Here is a 9,651-nt window from a genome sequence, read left to right on the forward strand (position 1 = left end):
TCAGTCATTTGGTAATGAAGCTTCAGATGTAATGCATAAATGTATTTGCATGTGCTCGTCTGTATGTAATGTGAACTAGATGAGATGTGCTGAGTTGGATTGTCTGTTATTGAAGTTGTAGAGGAACATCACCTGATTTATGCCCTGCTCTAGTTGTGGCTTCAAAGATACTGGGAGAAGGTTCCTAACCTCTGGTTTACTACTCTGCAGGTTAGAAGGTATGATGATTTGAAAAGAAGACTGCCCAGATTTGGACCAAGAACTAAAAGGTGGTACCTTAAGGAGAAACAGGTGGACCATACTTTTGTTGCTTTTATAGGGCACTAGACCCATAGTGAAGATATGGCCAAAGAAAGGGGAAAAGTTAGAAAACAATCTCCTAGAGGGTGCACTACAGAAGCTATGATGGAAGCCTACATTATTCTTGGTTACCAGGTCTCTTGGGAGCACTCCAGTTTCTTGTTAGAGGAGGAGAGATAGAATCTGTTGTGTAAACCTTTAAATGAAATAAAATGTGAAGTGTAGGAGACTGTAGGAGTAACAAAGAGTAGTATTTTGTCATGTAGTGAATCTGGTCCTTTTTTGCTTGTGATATTTATATATATAGCGCTAGAGCCCGAAAAGAAAGCTACGAAGTCCCTACCCAGGGCGATATGTCCGGAGGGGTGGGCTTCCCTGTTTTACTACCGCGGTATCCTGCTCGACTTGAACCACTAGGGAGACCAAGTCGTTTCCGCTGCCACATATTTAACCAAAGCCAGCATTATATTGGTAGGCCTCTGTTATCTTCCTAACCCTAGTACGGCACCCAATCCTTAATCTCAGAGTGTGGATGCGGAAGAGGAGAGGAGTGGCTGGCTTAATGTACTTGCAGCATAAACGTAGAAAACGTAAACTGGAGAGATGCGTAAATCGAGAGGAGAGGAAGCATTACGTTATCTTCCTAAGCCTAGTACGGCTCCCAATCCTTAATCTCAGAGTGTGGATGCGGAAGAGGAGAGGCGGCCTTAGAGATCACTTCGCCCTTAATACTGCCTGCGGCTGCAAGCAACAGGTGGGACAATACACTTTATCCGCTAATGAAGTGCAATTTACTCAAGCAAGGAGAGCCTCAAAGAAGCCTGATCAAGGAGTGGCTGTCTTAATGTACTTGCAGCATAAACGTAGAAAACGTAAACTGGAGAGATGCGTAAATCGAGAGCAGAGGAAGCATCAGCAGAACGAAATGTACTTGCAGCATAAACGTAGAAAACGTAAACTGGAGAGATGCGTAAATTGAGAGGAGAGGAAGCATCAGTAGAACGAGGGATTGAAGAAATGCTTGCCTAAAGGCCTTACAGTATAAAAAGGAGGTACCAGATAGCGAGAGCCCTACGAGTTTCTGTCTCTTTCTCTCTCTCTCTCTCTACTCTCTTTCTGGGTGTCCCCATTAACAACACAATAATATGGCACGTCGAAGTGTTGAGGATATGGTGACTGTTGCTGCAGGCGATCCTGAATCGTTCATCTCCAAAATCTTCAATGTTCCTAAACTCGTAAAGGCCATCCTTTCACTCAGCAAGGTACTAACATGGTTCCACACAACACCACATATAATTAATCTCGCATATATTTATGTAATTTCATTGATGATGATCACACTGTTTTTTTTCCAGGCCACGCTCGATTCCATCGACCCCGCAACTGTGAATCATATGATGCAAGAGGTGGCCAAGGTTTCTGGCAGCGTGCCTTTGATCGGGGTGGGCATTTCATCGCTTGCCCTCATAATCAGTATCATCGCCACAGCACAGGACAACAAGGAGAAGCGGGAGGAGATAAGACAGCATGCCGAGTTTCTCCAAGAGCACCTTCCCGAGCTCGGAGAAGAGGAAATGGAGGTCTTCAAGACGGAGATCTTCGTCCTCTGCCAGCAGGCCTGCATTTTGAAGATCGAGAACAAGAGAAGGTACCCTTTTTTAAGAAAATTTATTTTTCCACTCAACTATGGGATCACTGTTTGCGTTCATTTCCACATTATAGGAGTCGGGGCTATTCTGACGCCGGCCGGGTGCTATCAGGCACTCTGACTCAAGCATACATACCATGCGCGATAGGTCTCACAAGAATCGAACTCTCACCCTTCACTTAGGTTATCTTCAGCTAGGGGTTTAGGAACGGTGATTGAGTTATCTGCCATAGGATATCCTCGTAGAGATCTTCTTTGGATGACGTGGAGGTAAATTGATATTGGTTGAATTTTGAGATTTTAGTTGTTATTCTTGATTTTTATTTTTAGCTATTGAAGTCTTTTCGCATAGGAAAGATGAAGTGGGTCATAGCGGAATCTTTTTGATGTTGGTTTTAGATTGGTGGAGGCTTACCTCCTCTTGTTTAGGGAATTAATGCTAGTGTGGGGCACCGGCCAAAAAAGTCAAGGTATTTATGAAGCAAAATGCACATGAAATAGTTTGATATTCTTTTTTTTTGGACCAATAATTATATATATATATAAATTAGCAGAGAGTTCGTTACATCAAAATGAAGCTAGGTGGGTGTCACCTACTTATCTCTACATCCCATATCTCTATTCACTATTGTTTAACAAATTACATAACAGATTCTTTTTTTTTGGGACCAATATATATATATATATATATATATATATCAGCAGAGAGTTCATTACATCAAAATGAAGCCAGGTGGGTGTTACCTACTTATCTCTACATCCCACATCTCTATTCACTATTGTTTAACAAATTACATAACACATTCCATCTATCATCTTCATTTACAAAAGAGGATTCCTCCCAAAACACTTTGTAGTCCAGCAATATACTAGCATCCATTAATGCTTCTATGGTGTACCCTCTAGGAGTCTACTTTTCCAACACCTCTCCCTTACTTAGATAGATCTTGATAGTGGGTCTTGTCCCCACTTGGTTCTCTATGAAGGCCACAAAAGTATATTTTATATACTTCTCTTTCAAATACCATCTTTTAGTCTTGGGTCCCAACCTCAGTTGTTTAGACTTATCCAAAGAAACCTGCAATCAACTACAAATTAGGTTTCCCTAGTATGCAAGAGGGGTTCCCAGCCAAAGCAACAGTCAGTTGATGCCATTCTGCATTGTCTGTAGCATCAATTTCTATCATGTTCACACAAATCACATATCTACACATTTATGCATCAATCATGTCACATCCAATACATTCTGAAACACAACACAGCTCCTAAAAGTCCAATACATTTCCCATAAATAGCAAGCCATGATGATATTGAATAGAACCTCTGCTCCCTTAGCATTAGCATACCATTTGCCCAGAATCCAGTCCCCCCACTATGTTTGAAATCCCAGCCCATGTACCCATTTCATTAGTTCTCCCCATGCTAGCTGGATAACTCTAGAAGGCATGCTAACCATCCTCTAAGGTAGATATGCATTTGGGGCAACAGCCACTAATTAAATTCTTCTGTATCAATTTTACTCCAATAGGTAGAGCCCACATGCACACTCTCCACAAGAACACCTAGAATTTGATGGGAATCTGACCCTCTCACAATTCTTTCCACTTCTTTTTCCAACAGCCAGGACTCCAGCTCACCTTCCAAATTCTGTTGCAATACTCCACATTCAAGTCCCCTTTCGTTAATTCCGCATACAGAGCCCTAATTGTGCCTTTCAAGTCCCCTTTCGTTAATTCCGCATACAGAGCCCTAATTGTGCCTTTCATCAGTTTAACCCCGTTAACCCAAGCCCAATCTTTGATCCAACAAGACTCATCAAAAGCAATGGAAAATCATCCCCCTTGAATCTGAATCAACACCTGTCTCATTAATTCCCTTTCCCTTGTAGAGAAATCATACTGTTGATGTAATTGATCAAGTTCTTTCCAACCCACCTCAATTACATCGCAACAGTCAGCTAACTTTCTTAATCCCCTATTATTCAACCTCCTTGCAGAATGAGTATCCGAAAGGCCCAATGGTGGGTTAAATTTATGAGACCACCATAGGCTCAGGCTAAGCATTGCATTCCATGAGGCCCTACAACCCCCATCCCAAACCATTAAACTCAAAACATCTTTCTAGTTGCTACTGAGCCTCTTACAAAGGGGGGAAGCTTTCACTTTTAAAGGAGCATGACAAAACAATTTTTCCTTCCAACCCAGACCATGACAACTACCTTGAAATACGAACAAAGAGACCTTTACCAATTCTCTTATTATAACAGTCCAAGTTTCATCTTGAGACAGACATTTTGGAGGAAACTGAGCCACCCATGCTAGAGTTTGAGTAGGTAAATGCACGATGCAAACCCCCCCTTCACTCCTTGGCATAGACAATTTATCCCAAGACAACTAGGCTAAAGCTTTCCCGGTAACTTTGCTATTTCTCCACAGAAAATCCCTTATAGGACCCAAGATCCTCTTCCAATGACTTTTACCAAACTCTAACACATGGCATAAAAACATTACATAAGCATGCAACACTATATTATAAATCACAACTCTATCATGGAAAGGAATTTTAACCCCTTCCCACTTCTTTATCTTTGCTGAGAATCTGTCTACGGCCCAATCAACCAGCTGTTTATTTGTGACAAGAACCCCAAGTGAGACTCATAGGTGTCTTACAATTTTCTCTCTTTTAACAATCTCACATCCCAAATAGTTTGATCTGTCTACGGCCCAATCAACCAGCTGTTTATTTGTGACAAGAACCCCAAGTGAGACTCATAGGTGTCTTACAATTTTCCCTCTTTTAACAATCTCACATCCCAAATAGTTTGATATTTCATTGAATAGTGTAGTTATTTACACTAGAGTCTAGATATATCTCTAAGGGAGGACACCATTGCAAACTCAATCTGCAAATTGTTTTAGTATTACTGAGAGCATGCTCACACGAGGGGGGTAATAGTTATTTGTATCAACCACACCCCCCCCTCTCCCCTTCTCCTTGTGTTACTAGCCTTACCCCATGCCTAAAACATTTTTTACTAACAATTTAGAGCATGTACAATGCCCCAAGTAACTTGCTGCTTACATCCAATAGTCCTAAAAGAGTCTAGAGCATGTAAAATGCCGTAACTTACATCCAAATATGGTCCTAAAGAATTTCTTAGACTCAATAATTTTTCTAAAGAGTTTATACAAAGACCTGTTTGTAATGACATGCATGAATCAAGCCTTTTTTGTGAAACCCATAAGCCAACTATTATGGTGGTAATGAGACGTCAATGGTGTGTTTGTAACAGAGAGGAATGCATCTTTCGATTGTGGTCGTGCTTAGGCGATGTTGCGACTGCACGATGCAACGCAGGCACCCTGGTACATGTAGCGAACCAATTGAAGGTCATTCATACAAAGTTCGATACATTACTGAAGGTTCGGCTAATCCACTTGAGCCCTAAATATGCCCGGCCGGCACAAGGTACGGGGGACTTTGTGGGCATTGAGAGCCGCACTAAACTAGTGATGAACTTCTTGGAGCAGCCAGGAATTCGTGTAGTGGGCATCTATGGGATCGGAGGCATTGGAAAGACCACCCTGTTGCGAGCTGTGAAGCGGGAAATAGAAAGAAAGAAGAAGCACATTGTGGCCTATGTGGAGGTGGGTGAAAATCCAGCTTCCATCGTAGCTCTTCAGCAAGATATCATATTGCAAGCCTCTGAACAATGCTTCAAGTTCCACGACGAAGAGCATGGACGCGACAGCCTCCTCACTTGCATCAAACAGATCAAAGACGGAAGCCACGATCAGGGGCTTTGTCTAATCCTTGACAATGTTTGGAAAGATGAGCATCTTAGAAAGCTCCTGCCGGGAAACATCATAGATGCTCTTCCACCTTCCAGCATTTTGCTCATGTCTTCGCGCCCAAAGCAGCAAGCAGAGACCTTCTGCAACCTCTCCGGCGTAGAAGACAAGAATTGCTTGCTCTATGAGCCGCCACCTTTGGATGCATTCCACGCGGAGCAACTATTTAGGAGGAGGGCGGGGGCACATGGCAAAGACTTTATAACAGAGGCGGAGTATGAGCTTGTGCGTCAAATTGTGCCTCTGTGTGGAGGCTTGCCACTTGCACTTGAAGTCTTAGGCTCTTACTTCAATAACAAGAACAATCGTACACTGGATAAATGGGAGACTGTGAAGAGGAGGCTCAAGACTGCCGAGGACTCGCCCTCCACTGGCGAGGAGAAGATCTTTAAACGTCTGGAGCTGAGCTTGGATTTGCAGACACAGGATGTTCAACAACACTTTGTGGATGTGGCCTTGTTTTGGAATGGCAAGCCTTGGGCCGATGCCAAAGCCGCCCTCACAGAAGACAATTTGACTCATCTTGAAGACCAGTCCTTAGTGGCTGAAGATGAGCTTGACAAGACTGTGAAGGTGCATGACCTTATGGTGGCCCTTGCAATCAGACGGGCCAAATTAGAGAAGTCGTCAATGTATGTGGTGAATGATATTGTGTCACCTAGCGAGGCAAGTTCTCTCTCTCTCTCTCTCTCTCAATTCTTGGAATATGGGATTTATACTTTTCAATTCATGGATTCGCTCAGTTCAAAGATAACCTTCATGATAAAAGAGAACGGGCCTAGAGAGGCCATTCTTTCTCTGAAAATGGGAAGCCCCGTTAGGGGTAACCCATTTTCAAAGAAGGAATGGCCTCCCCAGGCTAGTGCTCACGAGAAATCGACCTCGTGTGTGTTTTCAACTGGTTGAAATTCGAATTTCTCGACAGCTTTGTCCTTAAGAAAACCGGAAAAATGTTTACATATTTAATGGTCACAGAAGGGTTGTTGGAGAGCCTTCTCCACCACCAACTCGTGACCAGTAGTAGTTACCAGGCGTGAGTTGCTGGTGGAAAAAGTTTCACACACAATCATTTTAGGCCATCATGGTGGAGGGAATGGCCACATGGAGGCCATTAATCCCAACCACTATCACATGACGATGAAGCTAATGACAAAAGCGTTTCTCTGCTCGAGTCTTAGAGATGAGCATGCTCGTCTCTAACCCCGGCTCGAAAAACAAAAAAATGTCTTGAGGAGTGGACTACTTTTAAATTTCTCACCGTCATGTGTCATGGGAAATGGATAGAAGGGCTTACTAGCCATCCACATTACCAATGGTGCGGTGAAACATACCCATCAAGGGGTGTCTCATTACAACAAATAGAGTTAGTCTAGAAGTTTTCTTCTTTCTCCCCCCATAGCTTTCTTGAAAAACATGTTTCTCTATGCAGCAAGGGTTATCAAGCACAAACATGAATGTGGATAAGGTAGATCTTGCAAAAATGAGCAATGTAAAACTTTGTGTGTTGGAAAAATGTCACATTTATTATTATTTTTTCCTAATGTTTCATGGAACTAAACCACTTTTTTAAATGTAGATCAATCAATTGCGAGGGTTGTCATACACAGACAAGAGGGTGGACGTGGTAGATCTTGCAAAAATGAGCAATCTAAGATTTCTGGTCCTAGACAATTGTCGCATACAAATGCGTTTTATGCAAAAGACATATTTTTTAGATAAGCTTTTTCCACAAACCACACACAGAGGGTGGCTACTCTTACTAGTGTTTTTGATAGTATCTACCATCATAATGACTCTTGCCCAATTTTTATATGCACTAATCTTCATACTACCCCTAGGTTTCACTTTGCTCCTCCTCCTCTATCTCTTTTCTTCTCATGCTTGTGCTCCCACTTTTTTAAACAAAGAACTCACCTTTCTTACCTTAAAGGATTGTGTAAACACAATCGGCCTTGCCAAATCCATAGCTAGCTTGAGCAAGCTTAATTCTCTTAACTTGTCTCAAAACCATGGCTTCTCTCATTTTCCATCAACCACCTTCTCCAAATTAACATCTCTCCACTTTCTCAACCTCTCCGCTTGTGAAGAACTAACCAAATTGCCAGATCTAGGCAACATGAAATGCTTGGAACTTCTAGATGTGTCTTCATGTAAACAGTTGCAAGAGTTACCCAAGTCTCTTGGTCAGTTGGAGAGGCTGAGGGAGCTTGATGTGAGTAGCTGCATTAAGTTGGTTGGCCTACCTGAAACCCTTGGGGAATTAAAAAGATTGCAGATACTAAAGGCAAGAAATTGTGATTCACTAGATAAGCTACCAAAGTCTATAGAAAAATTGGTCTCCCTTCAACATCTCGACTTGTCATGCAGTGATAAGTTGACCACACTACCACCCACATTCTGCAACCTATCATCTTTGCAAATCTTAGATATGTCTCATTGCTCTAGTTTAATGAAATTACCTAAGGACCTTGGAAATTTGAAATCTCTACATACACTCAAATTATCTCATTGTGAAGGTTTGGAGAGTATACCCAATAGCATTGGCAGCTTGATCTCCCTCAAACACCTTGATCTCTCATCATGTGTTGAGTTGAAAGAGTTACCAACTAGCATTCATTACTTGAAGTCCTTAAAAACCCTCGACATAACTTCTTGCCAAAAGCTACAGACAATGTCAAATTTGTTCTCTATTCTTCCTTCATCATTAGAGGAAGTGATAGGGTTGTCAAAATAATCTATATTCAATATCATATCCACATGTAACAACCATGACCCACCATTGAAAGCTTGATGCAACAACTACCCATCTAAGTACTCATCATGTATGATGTTGCCATAATATTAGTGATAGTACCACCAAAACCATCTATATCCTAGCTTGGTGTGACCATATAGTAAAGTTATTAATAAAATGTTTCAACCCCCATTTCAACTTTTTACTAATATAGTGCTTGGCATTATGTAAAGATATAAAGTTTTTAGTAATCATGCATAGTGCTAAAAAATCCATGAGTCATTTGAGTATTTTTTTTTAAAATAACTGTCAAATCCTAAAAGTTTACAAGGAATAAAGGCATATATAGAAGTTACTATGCTTCAAAACATTCAAGTGGTATATGAAAATTTTATAATGGTAGCTTTGTAAAGAAGTATTAATAAGAAAATATCTTTGGTCACTGGAAAGTACTTAACAATGGCTTATACACATCAAAAGGTTATTGTATTCTATTTGCAACATGCTCAAAAAAAGATTTGTCTAAAATTTCACTTGTAGTACAAATTTGAATGATTTTTGTATTTTTAGCTTTTTACAAAAACTTATCACAAAAAAATTGGAACTGTATTTTTTGTTGCACTTTTTAGTTATGTAGTATTTTATCCATGTGTTATTTCATGTTGGGCATGTTTTCTTGCAAGGATTTTATTTTACTTTTATTTTACTGTATATCCTAAAATATTCTTAGGAATTTACCTCTAGTCTTGTAATTGAGTCACAAAAGTACCTCACACCTCATTCACATACATTTAAGATAACTTCTACATGAGTAATTAGAAATTAGTAAAATCTATTGACTCTCCCTTATATAGAGAAACATTTGGGTATACACTCTCAATAAAAAACATGAAAATGTAAAAATTCAAATTAAAAAAACCATTAGAGTGCCTTAAACAACACTCACCATGCCTATTTGGAGAGCCTTTTGAGAAGTTGGCAGTTTTTATCTTATCGGTCTTATGAATAGAGATATACACTATGTCTCTATTTATAGATTTTTCTTAGGTTTTTGGGGGTTTACTTGAATTTTTTTTGAAGAGGCTCTAGTAAGAGATACCAAAGTTTATATTTTTTAT

The 9,651-nt window shown here is 40.5% G+C and overlaps 2 protein-coding genes across 2 annotated transcripts; both read left to right on the plus strand.

Annotated features, from left to right (window-relative positions):
* The first annotated feature begins 1,375 nt into the window (after positions 1-1,375).
* LOC147637627 (disease resistance protein RPH8A-like) lies at positions 1,376-6,823 on the plus strand. The gene is made up of 3 exons (XM_086798931.1): positions 1,376-1,562; positions 1,656-1,948; positions 5,241-6,823. The coding sequence occupies exons 1-3, from the start codon at positions 1,446-1,448 to the stop codon at positions 6,703-6,705; spliced, it is 1,875 nt and encodes a 624-aa protein (XP_086655057.1). The 5' UTR covers positions 1,376-1,445; the 3' UTR covers positions 6,706-6,823.
* A 522-nt stretch (positions 6,824-7,345) lies between these two features.
* LOC147637628 (uncharacterized) lies at positions 7,346-8,673 on the plus strand. The gene has a single exon (XM_086798932.1). It carries the CDS (start codon positions 7,439-7,441, stop codon positions 8,531-8,533), a length of 1,095 nt encoding a protein of 364 aa, XP_086655058.1. The 5' UTR covers positions 7,346-7,438; the 3' UTR covers positions 8,534-8,673.
* The last annotated feature ends 978 nt before the right edge of the window (positions 8,674-9,651 follow it).

This window comes from Cibotium barometz, chromosome 6, assembly GCF_041138505.1.
Source record: "Cibotium barometz isolate CiBa-2024 chromosome 6, ASM4113850v1, whole genome shotgun sequence".
Lineage (NCBI taxonomy): Eukaryota > Viridiplantae > Streptophyta > Polypodiopsida > Cyatheales > Cibotiaceae > Cibotium > Cibotium barometz.

Excerpts from the sequence above, each read along its gene's own strand:
- LOC147637627 (XM_086798931.1), top strand. The coding sequence starts at position 1,446 with ATGGCACGTCGAAGTGTTGAGGATATGGTGACTGTTGCTGCAGGCGAT. Across the intron at positions 1,563-1,655 it reads CCATCCTTTCACTCAGCAAG|GCCACGCTCGATTCCATCGA; the intron begins GTACTAACATGG and ends TTTTTTTTCCAG. Across the intron at positions 1,949-5,240 it reads AAGATCGAGAACAAGAGAAG|AGAGGAATGCATCTTTCGAT; the intron begins GTACCCTTTTTT and ends TGTTTGTAACAG.
- LOC147637628 (XM_086798932.1), top strand. The coding sequence starts at position 7,439 with ATGAGCAATCTAAGATTTCTGGTCCTAGACAATTGTCGCATACAAATG.